The sequence below is a fragment of the Dipodomys merriami genome, unplaced genomic scaffold (genome assembly GCF_024711535.1).
Source record: "Dipodomys merriami isolate MVZ:Mamm:240054 unplaced genomic scaffold, mDipMer1.0.p SCAF_52, whole genome shotgun sequence".
In the NCBI taxonomy this organism is placed as follows: Eukaryota; Metazoa; Chordata; class Mammalia; order Rodentia; family Heteromyidae; genus Dipodomys; species Dipodomys merriami.
Window position 1 is genome coordinate 9,740,834 of NW_027206091.1, and position 15,683 is coordinate 9,756,516.

The 15,683-nt window shown below is 56.2% G+C and overlaps 2 protein-coding genes across 2 annotated transcripts in view; one reads left to right on the plus strand and one right to left on the minus strand.

Moving 5' to 3' along the window:
• The window catches only part of Megf8 (multiple EGF like domains 8), a 40,630-nt gene extending 29,625 nt beyond the window's left edge, over positions 1-11,005 (plus strand). Inside the window, exons 32-41 of the mRNA XM_069998941.1 lie at positions 501-624; positions 800-1,013; positions 1,394-1,608; positions 3,949-4,156; positions 4,276-4,435; positions 4,915-5,107; positions 5,522-5,692; positions 5,819-5,949; positions 6,449-6,581; positions 8,412-11,005. Of these exons, the coding sequence (XP_069855042.1) occupies positions 501-624; positions 800-1,013; positions 1,394-1,608; positions 3,949-4,156; positions 4,276-4,435; positions 4,915-5,107; positions 5,522-5,692; positions 5,819-5,949; positions 6,449-6,581; positions 8,412-9,677 (2,815 nt within the window). The 3' untranslated portion in view covers positions 9,678-11,005. The remainder of the gene's footprint in view (positions 1-500; positions 625-799; positions 1,014-1,393; positions 1,609-3,948; positions 4,157-4,275; positions 4,436-4,914; positions 5,108-5,521; positions 5,693-5,818; positions 5,950-6,448; positions 6,582-8,411) is intronic.
• A 1,191-nt stretch (positions 11,006-12,196) lies between these two features.
• On the minus strand, positions 12,197-13,876 carry Cnfn (cornifelin). Its single transcript, XM_069999002.1, has 4 exons — positions 13,796-13,876; positions 13,237-13,347; positions 12,500-12,636; positions 12,197-12,401 (listed from the first exon to the last, which is right to left on the minus strand). The coding sequence occupies exons 1-4, from the start codon at positions 13,830-13,832 to the stop codon at positions 12,312-12,314; spliced, it is 375 nt and encodes a 124-aa protein (XP_069855103.1). The 5' UTR covers positions 13,833-13,876; the 3' UTR covers positions 12,197-12,311.
• Between the last annotated feature and the right edge of the window lie 1,807 nt (positions 13,877-15,683).

The window sequence follows — 15,683 nt, forward strand, 5'->3', positions numbered from 1 at the left end:
ATGGAGTGGCAGAGCGTGGGCAGGGGCAGATCCAGGTGCTGGTGGGGGATGAGAGGAAGGCCCTGAGTTGGACAGGGGTGAGGAGGAAGGGATGGTTGGAGAGGAACTCAGGAGATAGAGGACTTAGTGACTAATGGGGCAGGGGAGGGCAGTGTGGGTATTTACTGATGGCTGTAGTCCAGGTAGCAGGAAGATGTGGGGGCTACCCATTTCTTTTTGTTGGTGGGGGGTGGGGGCTTGAACTCTGGGCCTGGGCACTGACCCTGAGCTCTTCAGCTCAAGGTGAGCTCTCTACCACTTGAGCCACAGCACCACTTCCAGTTTTCCGGTGGTTTGTTGAAGATAAGAGTCTCACAGGCTTTCTTTCCCGGGCTGGCTTTGAACTGTGGTCCTTAGATCTCAGCCTTCTGAGTAGCTAGGATGACAGGTGTGAGCCATCGGATCCTGGCTGGGGCTACCCATTTCTGAGGGGTGACCAAGGCCGGCCTTGTGTCCTCCAGGCTGGGCTGTGGAGGGCCACCTTGCTCCCCAATGCCTCGCTCCCCTGAGGAATGTCGACGGCTCCGGACCTGCAGCGAGTGCCTGGCCCGCCATCCCCGGACCCTGCAGCCTGGAGATGGAGAGGTGAATGGCCAGGGTGGGGATGGTGAGGACCCTTGGGTGGGAAGGGCTGGCGGTATGTACTAGTGTGTATTCCTCGGGTGTCAGGAGCCACAGAACATCCCAGCCATGATTGAGTGGGAATAGGAGGTGCTGGGGGCCCCCTACATATCCCACTGAACCCATCTTTCCCCACCAGGCATCTGCACCCCGCTGTAAGTGGTGCACCAACTGCCCCGAAGGCGCCTGCATCGGCCGCAATGGGTCCTGCACATCGGAGAACGACTGTCGGATCAACCAGCGAGAGGTCTTCTGGGCGGGGAACTGCTCCGAGGCTGCGTGCGGGGCGGCCGACTGCGAGCAGTGCACGCGCGAGGGCAAGTGCATGTGGACGCGGCAGTTCAAGAGGACCGGTAAGGCCGTGGGCTTGGTTCCTGGGAGTGGAGCTTGGTCTGAGGGAGGAGGCCAGGACCTGGACTACTGAATGGGATGAAGGAGTCTGGGGCCTGAACTCCTGTGTCTGAGGGAGGAGCTAACTAGATTTGAGGGAGGAGGGCTGGAGCCCAGACCCTTGGGTCTAAGGAAGAAGGCTGGGCCTGCACCCCTGGGTCTGAGGGAAGGGGCTAAACTCCTAGATCTGAGGGAGGAGGGCTAGGGCCTAGATCCTTGGGTCTGAAGAAGGGGGCTAGGCTTGGCCCCCTGGGTCTAAAGGAAGAGGTACTAGACTCCTGGGTCTGAAGGAGGAAGAGCTGAGAGAGGAGCTGAACACTAACTCCTGTGTCCCTCATCCCAGGAGAGACTCGCCGCATCCTCTCCGTGCAGCCCACCTATGACTGGACGTGCTTCAGTCACTCCCTGCTCAACGTGTCCCCGATGCCAGTGGAGTCCTCACCCCCACTGCCCTGTCCCACTCCCTGTCACCTCCTCCCCAACTGCACCTCCTGCCTGGACTCCAAGGGTGCTGACGGCGGCTGGCAGCACTGTGTCTGGAGCAGCAGTCTCCAACAGGTACCTCCCCACCCCCACCCTGGGGCCAGCCCCAGCGGACCCTCACCTTCCTCCCCTCCACCCCATGCAAGGTCACTGGTCAGCTCCCACTCAGAGCAAGCCAGCACTTATGTCAGGTTTCCAGCCTCAGTTCAGTGAGACACGCCCTGGGGGGGAGGGGGCGCTACAAGCAGAGATAGGACGGGAAGGCCAGGACACCTTTGTGTCACGGTTGCAGAAGTGACCAGTAAGGTGTGCAGCCTGAGCAGGCACCACGTGACCGTGACAGTTGGACACCTGACTGCCTAGAACGTCCTGTTGGTTTCTAGTGTCCCTTCCAAAGACGTGTCTATCGAGTCCCTCTCCTGGTAGCCGGCTGCGCAGAGAAAATGGGACACTTGCCATTAGGACTTCCATTTTTAGAGAAAAGAAGCCAGCATTGCTTCTGGCATGTTCCAGCCCAGGAAGGTGGAGTACAAGCATCTAGAATAGAAGGCCCGCCCGGGAGTGACATGTTGGCTAGGAGTGACATGTTGGCTAGTCGCCCTAGCATTGTTCTTTGTCATAGTGCTGGCCTCAAGCAACTGAGTACTCTCCTCCCTAGCCTGCTTCCTTCCCTCCTTCCCTCCTTCCTTCCCTCCTACCCTACCTTCCTTCCTTCCTTCCTTCCTTCCTTCCTTCCATCCTCTCTCCCTCCCTCCTTTCTTCCCTCCCTTCTTTCTCTCCCTTTCACCAACTTTTCACTGAGCACTTGCTAGGCTTTGTTGTCTAACAAGCTCTCAGGTTTGTGATGTGGGACATTGTCACACTTGGCCACTTCAGCAGGTCACAGCCGAAAGTGCCACTCAGGACTAGTGAGTGATTCAGGTTTCTCTGCCTCTCCCAGACTGCCCTGCCATCTGTCAGTGAGTGCACTAAATTTAGATCTGGAAGCCCTGCCTAGCAGAGATTTTTTTTTTTTTTAAAGAAACTACTGGGTAGGGTGGTGTTTGCCTATAATTTCAGTATTAGGGAAGGAAGAATCAAGAGTTCAAGGCAGCCTGGGCTACATAGTAAGAGCCTGTCCTGCAAACAACAACAAATCCAAGGGGGGCAGGGGAAGAAGCGCACAGAGAATTTATTGAATGCCCGAGACATGGGCGCGTCGGGCTGGTTGGCAGAGAGTGGGCACCTGGCAGTGGAGCAAAGCTCTGCTCATAGCCAGCCCAGCCCTCGGTGGGCTCTGAGCTCCGGCCATAGCAATCAGGGTTTCTATTTCAGGATTTCAGACTGCTTTTAGGCAGCCAGCCCAGATGAATCTCTTCCCTTCTTATCCTTCACTGAAGTCCAAGCAGTAAATAAAACACTTAGACACCCTGTGGTTCCTTCCCAAGGATCTAAGCCTCATTGTGCATGCGCTCTGGGTTTCAGCACGTTAAGTAGTAGCTGTGGACTGATGCCCCACCCCTCACCCATGACCCTTCAGCCCCTCAACTGGGGTGAGAGAAGCCTTTTTCCCAACAGCCAGCTTTAGCTTCATGTTTATTCTAAGAGGCTGTGGGTCTTAATGGTGCTTCTGCCTCTCTTCAGTATCCATCTGGGCCACTGCATACCACTAGCTGAAAGGAACAAGCTGGGAAGGGAAAAGAAAGTCACATCACCAGTAGGTGGTACGATGGGGACGTGGGCAGAAAGCAGAGCCAGGCCTCTGGGACTGGAGCTGCAGCCTGCATCTTTGGAATATGAGGTTTATCTGCTCTCTGCCTAACCCTTTGATTTTGGGGGGGGGTTGTTTTGTTTTTTGAGTTATGATGACTAATAAAGCTTGTGGCCCACAGACATTTATAATCAGTTGCCATCACCTCCCTTCTTTGTTCCACTACTGTCAAACTTTTTTTTTTTCGGGAGGGGGAGGTGGTCCGTCATGGGGCTTGAACTCGGGGCCTGGGTGCTGTCCCTCAGCTCTTCAGCTCAAGCCACAGTACCACTTCTGGTTTTCTGATGGTTTATTGGAGATAAAAGTCTCACAGACTTTCCTGCCTGAGCTAGCTTTGAACCGCAATCCTCAGATCCCAGCCACCTGAGTAGCTAGGATTACAGGTGTGAGCCACCAGTGCCTGGCTTTTTTTATTTTGACCCTCTATTCTTCCTCTGCAATTTGTCTACTCATCCAAGTGTCCCCCCTCCAGCTCAAGTTTGCTGGGTCTTCCCACTGCAGGACCTCCCTCGCCAGACTGGTCCTGATATCTAATGAGAAAGACATGAGAGAGAGCTGGCTGGGGCCAAGGAATGGGGGCCTTGGGTGCTGTGGGGAGATCCATACTTGTATTTGACCTTCCTTCTCTACCTCTCTTCCCCTGCCCCCTTTCCCCTCCTGGACAGTGTCTGAGCCCCTCCTACCTACCCCTAAGATGTATGGCCGGAGGCTGTGGGCGGCTGCTGCGGGGACCTGAGAGCTGCTCCCTGGGCTGTGCTCAGGCTACCCAGTGTGCCCTGTGCCTGCGGCGCCCCCACTGTGGCTGGTGCGCCTGGGGGGGCCAGGATGGGGGCGGCCGCTGCATGGAGGGCGGACTCAGCGGCCCCCGTGATGGTGAGAAGGGCTGGGGAGCCAAGCATCAGGGAAAGGGGGGTGCTGGGGGTAGTAGTGCCTAGGTGTGGTCCACAGGAAGTGAGGGTGCAGGCCCCCAATGAATCTATCTCTGGGACCAGGGCTGACATGTGGACGGCCTGGGGCGGCCTGGGCCTTCCTGTCCTGTCCCCCTGAAAACGAGTGTGCAAACGGGCACCACGACTGCAATGAGACCCAGAATTGCCACGACCAGCCCCACGGCTATGAGTGCAGCTGCAAGACGGGCTATACCATGGACAAGTGAGCCTGCAGCCCCTGGGGCTGGGCGGTAGGGTGGGGACAGTGTACCTTGATGGACTAGGCCCAGCACATTGCCTGATGGGAGGAGCGGAGTCTTGAGTGCATTGCCTGATGGGAGGAGGAGAATCTGAGCGCATTGCTTTATGGGAGGAAGAGAATTTGAATCACGGAGTGGGGGGAATTGATCCAAGAAATTGGAGGGCTGTGGCCTTTGTGGTGTGGTTAAGTTATGGAGTGGTCAGGGTGGTGAGGGAGACCAGCAAGCCATGAGTTCCATAGGGACCTGAGAAGAGGAAGGATGGTAGACCAGCTTCCGGGGAGGTAGTGGTGGGCTGCACCCCCCAAGGGAAGAGAAAAATGGAGCCTTGTAGCCAGGGAGATCTACTGGGGTACTGGGGTGGGCAGCGCTTGAAAGGAGGGTAGGGCAGTGGGTGAAATTGGGCTACCTGCCCCTTACCTCTCTTCCCCCTCACCCCCAGTGTGACCGGCCTGTGCCGCCCAGTGTGTGCCCAGGGCTGTGTGAACGGCTCATGCGTGGAGCCTGACCACTGTCGCTGTCACTTTGGCTTTGTGGGCCGCAACTGCTCCACAGAGTGTCACTGCAATCGCCACAGCGAGTGTGCCGGCGTGGGGGCCCGCGACCACTGTCTGCTCTGCCGCAACCACACCAAGGTGGGTGCCTGGGGCCTGGGCCATGACCCCAGACCTGCCCTGGCTTGCCGTCAGCCTGTGTCAAGACCATGTTTATTTATTTGTATGTGTGTGGAACCCAGGGCCTCACCCACATAGCACAGCCCTCATGCTCAGACATCTTGAATCTCATTCTGAGCCCTGAGAAGCCAAGGACAGGGGAAGCCCTGTACCAGGGACGTGTGGGACATCGGGACACTGGTGGTGAACAGAATGGGCAGTGGAGCAGGGAGGGCGTGAAGTGGAGGAAGGGCTTCTGAGCTTAGAACTTAGGGCTGGAAATGAGCAGGTAAAGCGAGGCTAGATCACAGGCCTAGAATGACCAAGTACCAGCCCTGTATGTCCTTCATCCCGTGCGTCCTCAGCCCTTCTGACCACTCTATCCTGGGTTCCCAGGGCAGCCACTGTGAGCAGTGTCTCCCACTGTTTGTGGGGTCAGCCCTGGGAGGTGGCACCTGCCGGCCCTGCCATGCCTTCTGTCGCGGCAACAGTCACGTCTGCGTCTCCAGGAAGGAGCTGGAAATGGCCAGGAGGGAGCCAGAGAAGTACTCACTGGATCCAGAGGAGGTGAAAGAGCCTGGGGCCCTAGACACTGAGTCTGAGGGAGGAGGGCTGGAGCCTGGACTCCTGGGTCTGAGGGAGGAGGGCTGGGTTCAGGCCTTCCTGCAAGCGTCCTGTTCCTTCCTTGGTCAGATTGAAAACTGGGTGACTGAGGGGCCGAGTGAAGACGAAGCCGTGTGTGTGAACTGCCAGAATAACAGCTATGGGGACAAATGCGAGAGCTGCCTCCACGGCTACTTCCTCCTGGATGGGAAGTGCACCAAGTGAGAAGGAGCAGACCCTCGCCCTTCTTCATAACAATAACCCTGGGAGGGGGAGGGATATAGGAGAAAAACATAGGGGAGGGGTAACAATGCTTGACAAGACATGTACTCATTACTTACTCATGTAACTGTAACCCCTCTGTACAGCATCTTTACAATAAAATAAAATTTAAAAAAAAATCCTGGGTGCCAGACCTGACCCCAAACCCCTGCTCACAGTCAGAAGTGGGTGAAATCCCCAGGGAACCCCAGGCTAAGGCAGGGGTAGGGCTAAGCGGGACCCTGGCCCTCAGACTAGAGTTGAAATGCAGGCTACAGAGCAGCCTGGTGGAGCCAGCCTCCACCCCTGCCCTTCCAGCATTCAGGGGACACTGGAGTTCTTCCAAGCTGGATTCCCACCCAGATTGCCCTCTAGTGGCTGTGGCCTTAGGCAATAGCTTGGCCTCTGTGAGCCTCAGAGGTCACACGGGTTCCACACCCGTTTTCTTTCCGTCCTCAGATGCCAGTGTAATGGCCACGCAGACACCTGTAACGAGCAGGATGGGACAGGTTGCCCGTGTCAGAACAACACAGAGACGGGCACTTGCCAGGGCAGTTCCCCCAGTGACCGCCGAGACTGCTACAAGTATCAGGTGCGCCTGGGGAAGTGAGTTCTGAGAGGCCACGTGCCCAGAGGGCCAGAGCTGGCATGCAGTGGGCAGGCCTGGGCACGACTAATAGTTTGGTTCTGAATTTGTGATTTGGGGTTTATTTCAGCTTAATAAATAGACTTGTTTTATTTTAGTTGTTAAAAAAAAACAATTATTATAAAACCCACCAGAAAACTGGAAGTGGCACTGTGGCTCAAGTGATAGGGTGGCAGCCTTGAGCTGAAGACCTGAGGGACAGCACCCAGGCCCAGAGTTCAAGCCCCATGACCGACAAAAACAGAAACAAAAACAATTGTTACTATAAAGGTAATGTCCACGCTGGGTGCCCGTGGCTCTCACCTATAAATCCTAGCTATTCAGGAGGCTGAAATCTAAGGATCACCATTCAAAGCCAGCCTGGGCAGGAAAGTCTGTGAGACTTGTATCTCCACATAATCACCAGAAAACTGGAAGTGGTGCTGTGGCTCAAGTGGTAGAGCACTTGCCTGGAGCTGAAGAGCTGAGGGACAGTGCATAGACCCAGAGTTCAAACCCCATAACCGACATAAATGAATAAATAAATAAATAAATAAAGGCGATGTGCAGAAGTTACATAAGTCAGGTAATTTTTTAAAAATTTTTTATTTTGTTATTCATTGAGCTTTGAACTCAGTCCCTGAGCCCTGAGCCTTTTCCCTCAAGGTTAGTGCTCTAACACTTGGAGCCATAGCTCCACTTTCAGTTTTCTGATGGTTCATTGGAGAAAAGAATCTCATGCATAGACTTTCCTGCCCAGGCTGGTTTTGAACCACTATACTTAGATCTCAGCCTCCTGAGTAGCTAGGATGACAGGCGTGAGCCACCAGCACCTGGCCATAGTACATTTCTTTTTCTTTTCTTTTCTTTTTTTTTTTTGTCTGTTGTGGGGCCTGAACTCTGGGCCTGGGCGCTGTCCCTCAGCTCTTCAGCTCAAGGCTAGCTCTCTACCACTTAAGCCACAGCGCCACTTCCGGCTTTTTCTGCTTATGTGGTGCTGAGGAGTCAAACCCAGGGCCTCATGCATGCAAGGCAAGCACTCTACCACTGAGCCACCTTCCCAGCCCCCATAGTACATTTTTTTTTTTGGACAGTGTCACCCTTTTCTTGCTCTCTCAATTTTTTTTTTTTTTTTTGTCGGTCATGAGGCTTGAACTCTGGGCTTGGGCGCTGTCTCTGTGCTCTTCAGCTCAAGGTGAGCACTTTACCATTTGAGCCACAGCGCCACTTCCAGTTTTCTAGTGGTTTATTGGAGATGGACTTTCCTTGCCCAGGCTGGCTTTGAACTGTGATCCTCAGATCTCAGCCTCCTCAGTAGCTAGGACGACAGGCGTGAGTCACCAGTGCCCGGTGCTCTCTCTCAAGTTTTTCCCTCATATCCCCACCCACAAGTTGTAAAGTTCATTTTTGGGGTGGTATAAGATCAGTACTTAAACTCGGTTCCTGACACTTTTGCTCATAGGCTGGTGCTCTACCAAGTGAGCCACGCCTCCAAACCCAGCTGCGCTCAAGTAGCAGTTTCTCCCTCTTCAAATCATCATAGCACTTGTGAGGAGGTTGAGCCAGAATCCAGTAGCGCACTTTCCTGCTGTGCCCCAGGGTGCCCGTCTGCAGCAGGGAGCCAGTGTCTGCATGGGCAGGGACATCCGGGACCCGTGGCACAAGGGCATGGCCAGTTGGGGCTCAGGGTATTGACCACTTAGCATCAGATCGAGGGTATGGGTCAGTCCCTTTTGGGGGAAACAGCCCTGGGCCGAGCTCCACCTGATGGCCTCTCCGTCCCTGTCCTGCCCACAGTGTGCCAAGTGCCGAGAATCTTTCCACGGGAGCCCGCTAGGCGGCCAGCAGTGCTACCGCCTCATCTCCGTGGAGCAGGAGTGCTGCCTCGACCCCACCTCCCAAACCAACTGCTTCCATGAGCCCAAGCGCCGGGCCCTGGGCCCCGGCCGCACTGTCCTCTTTGGGGTGCAGCCCAAGTTCACCAATGTGGATATCCGCCTGACCCTGGACGTAACCTTCGGGGCCGTGGACCTCTATGTCTCCACGTCCTATGACACCTTTGTGGTCCGCGTGGCCCCCGACACGGGCATCCACACCGTGCACATCCAGCCGCCCCTCCCTCCACCCCCACCCCCACCTCCTGCTGATGGGGGACCCCGGGCCGCTGCGGGGGACTCCGGGGGACAGGGGGCTGGGAATGGGCCCAGCATCCCCGCCGAGCCACGAGTGCGGGAAGTGTGGCCAAGAGGTCTGATCACCTACGTGACAGTGACGGAACCAGCGGCCGTGCTGGTGGTGCGTGGCGTGCGGGACCGGCTGGTGATCACCTACCCGCATGAACACCACGCCCTCAAGTCCAGCCGCTTCTACCTGCTGCTGCTGGGTGTGGGAGACCCCAGTGGGCCTGGCGCCAACGGCTCAGCCGACTCACAGGGCCTCCTCTTCTTCCGGCAAGACCAGGCCCACATCGACCTATTTGTCTTCTTCTCCGTCTTCTTCTCCTGCTTCTTCCTCTTCCTCTCCCTGTGCGTGCTCCTGTGGAAAGCCAAGCAGGCCCTGGACCAGCGGCAGGAGCAGCGCCGGCATCTGCAGGAGATGACCAAGATGGCTAGCCGCCCCTTCGCCAAGGTCACCGTCTGCTTCCCACCAGACCCCACGGCCCCTGCCTGGAAGCCCACCGGACTCCCACCACCTGCCTTCCGCCGTTCGGAGCCTTTCCTGGCACCCCTCTTACTGACAGGGGCGGGGGGCCCTTGGGGACCCATGGGCGGGGGGTGCTACCCCTCAGCCATCCCTGCCACCACTGCTGGCTTACGAGCGGGGCCCATCACCCTGGAGCCCACGGAGGATGGCATGGCCGGGGTGGCCACTCTGCTGCTCCAGCTGCCCGGAGGGCCCCACGCGCCCAATGGTGCCTGCCTGGGCTCGGCCCTCGTCACCCTGCGACACAGGCTGCATGAGTACTGTGGGGGCAGTGGGGGGGCAGCGGGCAGCGGGCACGGGGCGGGTGCGGGCCGAAAGGGACTGTTGAATCAAGACAACCTCACCAGCATGTCTCTCTGACCCACCAAGGGGTCCCCTTGGTGGGGGGAGGACCACTCTGGCCTGGAGTGGGGCCCCTGGATACTCTGAAACCACCATCCCTCCTCCCTCTTGTCCCCCTGTGCTGTGCATTTGGCGACTATTTATTGAGCAGCTACTGAATGCCAGGCACTGTTGCAGGCCCAGAGCAAAGCAGGAGGTTTGCAGATCTCAAGGGACTTAAGGCCCTGGGAAGGGAGACAATCCACATGTCCCCATGGTGCATGCACATGTACCCACGCGGTGTGTCAGAGAGAAGTGTGATGGGGGTAGGTGGGGTAGAGGGACTGTGGGGTGAAGCGGGGCTTTCAGAGAAGCTAGACCGAGAAGGCCAAGGGAACTGGTCATGGCCACGGGAAGAGCTTCATAGTTCCAGGTAGAAGATACCGTGGGGGCCTTTGTCTGGAGGTGGGCACCAGATGAGGTGCTTGGGTCTATGCTGAGGGCAGCAGGAAGGTGCATGAGGGTTCTGTGGGAGAGCTGTGAGCCATTCTGCAGTGGTGAGGAGGATGTGCTAAAGGGAGAGGAGGGGCGGTGGGGCTGAGAGACGGTGGTGGACTGGGTGAGGGGGCTCAGGATCAGATGCAGGGTGAAAAATAGAAGGGCCTGAGGGCGGTGTGCTGTCAGGGAGGTGCAGGGCACATCCAGGATGCGGTGACACATCCAGTTGACTGCGGTTCAAGATGGGGCTGGTGAGGAAGGCGCGGTCCAGTGTTGATCCGAGGAGGCCTTGAGGCAGCTGTGCAGTCAAATCCAGTGGTTTTCCTGCAAACCACCGACTGAGTGCAGGGGATTGGCAGTGCTGGAGAAGGCAGTGGCTGGGAAGAGGTCGGATGGCTGGATGTTTCCTGGGCTGGAGGGATAGAGTTCAGATCTGGGGACCAGGGGTCCCCTGTGAATCTAGAGCTGAGCCTATTGAGAGAGGCACAAAATCTGCTGAAATGTCTGGGGGGGGGCAGTAGAGAGACATGGTGGGGTCATCACCCCACAGCTCCCTTCCAATGCTCTTTTGAGACTTTGGGGCTCTCCTAGGGCTCACCCTACCCATCCAAACTTGGACTTGTGAGCTGCTCTGCTCCGAGGACTGACCTCAATCCTAGCCACCTTCCTGAAGTGGAGGCTTTTGCTTTCCCAGAACTTCCTCCTCCCAGCTGCTTGGTTTTGCTCTTGAGGGCTGGGCCCTGCATTTCCTCTTACTTGAGGCCCCAGCTAAGCCCCCATCCCCACAGTATGTGCATGTCCAGGGCAGCTGTGGGCCACACTTGAGGAACTGGGAGTGGCTGAAGCAACAAATAAAAGTGTGGGGAAGACTCAGTTGGAACTGCGTTGGTCTCCATGTGGGAGAGGAAGGGATGGGCTCTGAACCAGCGTCTGAATGCTGGTAATGGTGAATGCCACCTGTCCTTGTGCTACCTCCAAACCACACCATATCCTCAGATCTTGCTTCTACAGTTGCAAGTGAATGCAAGAGGCTCACCCTGAGTGTAGAGAGCATGGGCGTGGAAGGTCAGAGGCCCGGGTTTTAGGCTGTGGCTTAACCAATGCCGTGGAAACTTTGGAGAAAAGGAATACACTTTACATAGGGCCTGTACTCCTCCACACATTGTGCTGGTTGCTCGGTATGAGTCTTCAGTTCCACATCCATCATTTCTGGGAGTTTTGTTCTATTTGTCTTGTGTTTTTTCTTTCTTTTTTCTTTTTCTTGGCTATACTGGGATTTGAACTCAGAGATTATTCATAGTAGATTTTTTTTGTTGTTGTTGGTCGTGGGGCCTGAACTCTGGACCTGGGCACTGTCCCTCAGCTCTTCAGCTCAAGGCTCTACCACTTGAGCCACAGCACCACTTCCAGCTTTTTCTGCTTATGTTTTGCTGAGGAATGGAACCCAGGACCTCATTCATGCAAGGCAAGCATTCTACCACTGAGCCACCTTCCCAGCCCTCATAGTAGCTTTTTGACATCTTAGTATTATTTTCAAAGGAGAAAGTAGGGTTAGGAAGGCTTATGAATTCACTGAAGTAACACAGCTTTGACAACACCATTGAAGAATGGATTCCAAGTCTGCTTTCTGGTGATCAGTGGACTAGAAGTGAATTTGTTGAGCGGCAAGGAAGTGGGAGAGAAAATGACTACGGGATGCTAGCAGACCAGAAGATGGTGGACCTAGAGACTTGTTTTGAGGGACCATCTTGCTCAAAGACTGATTCAGGAAAAAGCTGATCCAGGAAGACTGGTAAGCCCGGACTATCTTCCTAATTTTGCTTGCTTTTAGAATGTGGGCAGAATGTCAGATGGGGAATCTGCAGCTGCGGTTTGGGAGGTTTCATTTGGTTAAAGGAGGCTGGGAAGTCATGTTCTCAGCCATCCTGTCAGACTGGGGCCACCTCCATCCACACCCCGACACCTTGGATGGCTTCCCCACCTCCCTCTCCACCCAGATTCCTTCCTTGGGATACAAAGGCAGTAGGCGGGGTTGGTTTTCAGTTTTTTTTATTATATTATTAATTATTACTGTGGATGTATTTTTGGAGGTGGGACCAGGGCAGTGGGCAGGAGTGGCCCCAGGAGGCCAGGAGCGATCCGTGGACTTAAAAGGGGAGAAAGGAGGGGGCAGCTCTACTCTCGGATCTTCAGCTCCCGCGCCATCTGGCAGAGGGCGCAGGGCAGACAAAAGGTGAGGGCCGCCCAATCGTGTCCGACGGAGCCCTAGACGGGAGAGAAAGGTCAGGAGTCCCGCGTAGGGTTCCCGGAGGCAGCCCCCGCTCCCCCCGGCCCCCGCCCCCGCGCTCCTCCCGGGCGCGCACCTGGATGTGGTAGCGCTCGCGCATGCCGGTGCGGAGCGAGTGCAGGCCACCGGGCAGGTACGGCGCGCAGCAGCACTCGCCAAAGTCATCCGAGATGCGGCAGGCGAGGCACAGCGGGGCGAAAGTGCCGCACAGACCTGGACGAGGAGGGACGGTCAGGAGGCGTGGCCTGCGCGCGCCCAATCAGCGTTTGCGGGAGTGCTGACTGTGGGCGTGGCCAGTAAGCGCCCAATCCACACCAAGGGCGTGGTCGTGGTTGAGGGGGCGTGGCCATAGAGATGAGGACCCGAGAGAGAATTCAGCGGACGAAAACCAAGTCCCGGGGAGGAATTAATAGGTATCCAGGGGCCTTAGGGGCTAGCAGCGAAGGGAGGTCAGGCTTCTAGGAATCTTGGAGGGACCCAGGCGAGCAGGCGGGCGGAGTGGATTAGAGAACAGGAACTGAGCCGGGCCCTGGTAGCTCACGCCTGTTCGGAGGCTGAGATCTAAGGATCGCGGTTCATAGACAGCCTGGGCAGGAAAGTCCTGTGGGACTCTTATCTCCAATTAACCACCAAAAAAACCGGAAGTGGGGCTGGGCTGCAAAGTGGTAGAATGCTAGCCTTGAGCAAAAAGAGCTCAGACCCTGAGTTCAAGCCCCACAACCGACCAGAGAGAGAGAGAACAGGAACTGAGATTACAAAGAAAGGAAATGGAGAGGACTGAAAGCGCCCTTCCCGCCCTCTGGGGTCACTCACAGACAGGCATGTCGTTGCAGCAATCCGTGAGACCTGTGTGCCAGTCACTGAGCTGGGTCTGGTAGCAGGTGCTGGCACACTGGGGCTGAGTGGTCACTGGATACGACATGGCTGCGGAGTTAGGAAGAGAAGGATGATCAGCAGGCAGCCTGGCATAGCTTCCTGTGCCCCTGCCACCCATTCCCTCTGCCGGGCAGGCTGGGCGGAGCCACATAGGCCGCCCACTGAAGAGACATGGCTGCAACCTCCTCAGTCCCTTTTGCCACATCTGGGCACTGACACCCCAGTCTGTCCCTGTTGCCATTGCCAAATGCACTTCTGGTTGCCTTAGGGGAATGGGGAATGGAGGGAATCACAACTTGTCAGGGCTGGGACATGTAGCCTCCTCCTCCTCCTTCACATCTGGGCCTGGGGTACTGGGTTCCAGCATTTTTTTTTCCAGGGGCCTCTGGGTTAGAAGCAGGTGCCATTTGTCTTCAAAGCCAGTGTGCCCAGAGGGGGAGGGAGGCAGCCAGGTTCCAGGTACTGGGAGGGTTGCTGGTCCATCCAGCTATCCCACCTTTGCCTTTCACGTTGTCGTGCATCTCAAACTGCATTTTCGCTGGCCCTGAGCAGGTAGCGGTGAGGACGGGCGGATGCTGGTGGCTGAGATAACAGCGGCAGATTCTGTCCAAGGGACGCTGGATACTGGGGAGGGGAGGGCAAGGGGCTGGGGCGCTGGGGACTAGGCTGTCTGAGGGGAGGGAGTTGGGAAGAAAGAAGCTAAGTCAGCCTGCTGGCTGGGAGAGACATGGAATCAATCAGGAGGGATAAAGGAGGGGGGGGCGAGAAACTCGCCCATCTCAACATCTGCCCGACAGACCCCAGAGCACCCTCCTCAGAGCAGAGGCAGAGTGGGAAACAGAGACAGCCAGAGGCAGAGACAGGTGCCTTCAGAGATGCTTCCAGTAACACCCACACGCGCCCAGCGCTGGGACTCCTCTGCAAGTCCATTTTACAGAAGGAGCCACTGAGGCTCCAAGAAGTGAAGACAAACATCTTACATCTGATGGCCCAGAGCAGAGGAACCAAAAGAGAGGGTTGCTGGGGCTCAGCCCCCAGGCTTGTCAAACTCCATTATCTCCAATCCAGGGCCATGAGAAAGGAAGATGTGGCCAAAGAGTGAGACCTTGAGACAGGATCAAAAGACTCAGAGCCTAGTGCTGGTGGTTCATTCCTGTCATCCTAGCTACTCTGGAGGCTGAGATCTGAGGATCATGGTTCAAAGCCAGCTGAAGCAGAAAAGTTCATGAGACTCTTATCTCCAATGAACCACCAAAAATCCAGAAATGGAGTTGTGGCTCAAAATGAGCCTTGAGCAGGAAAGCTCAGGGATAACACCCAGGCCCTGAGTTCAAGCCCCACAACCACTACCACCAACAACAAAAAGACACAGATATGAGCAAGGGAGAAGGGAGGGCAGAGGAGTGTCTGAGAAGAGGGCGATTTGCCTTCTACCTACCTGCAGGAGCACGGTGATGCAGGGATGGGCAGGTGGAGGTGACTTGCTGGCACTGAGTTCCTAGTCTCAGGCTAGGAGCTGCTTATATGGGCCATGCCACTCTGTCCTGGGTGGGGCTCTGACAGAGGCACCCAAGGAGCCAAGCCGGTCTGGCTGACCCTCTTCCCCTCCCCCTACTAGGATTTCCCTCCCTCCCTTTCGATTCCTCACCCACCCCCTCTTACTTCCCTCACCTCTCCAGGACCAAGAAAGTAGTGTATGTGGAGGGTAGGAGGGTAGCTGTCTGGGAGATAGAAACAAGAGAAGGAAGATACAGGCAGACAGGCATGGAGGAAGGGAAAAATAGGCACAGCTGGGTCATCTTGATAAGATCTAAATAGATGGGGACAGAGAGTGGGATGAGGGACAGAGGGGGGCAGGGAAGCGGCAAAGGGGAGGGAGGGAGATATTCAGAGATGAGAAGAGAGAACAGGAAAACTGTGAAAAAATGATGAGAGACAGAGGCACGGAGATGGGAAGAGAAATAATTTAAAAGAGAAGCTAGGATCCAGAGGAGGAGGGGCAGGTGAAGGGCAGCACAGGAGGACCAGGGAAGGGTAGGGTGGGGACAGGCAGGGGTGGACGCGTGAGAGGAAGGCTGGGTGGTGCAGCAGGAGGAGTGGAATGGGGCTCCCCTTTGGGACTCCCTCAGCATGCTTAGTGACCTGCTGGCTCCTGTCCCTGGAGAGGGGGACCCTGTCCTCCTATTCCAGGCCTCAGCACACAGGCAATGTTTTGAGGCATGATTCTTGTGTGGCCAAAGTGAATGATCACTCCCCACCTCTACTCCACATTGGGAAGTGGGGGTATGGACTGAAGGGCAAAAATGACGATCCAGGATTTGTCTGGGTCCTAATTGCGTATGAGGGAGGAGGCTGGGGCTGGGGCCCCTGGGTCTGAGGGAGGA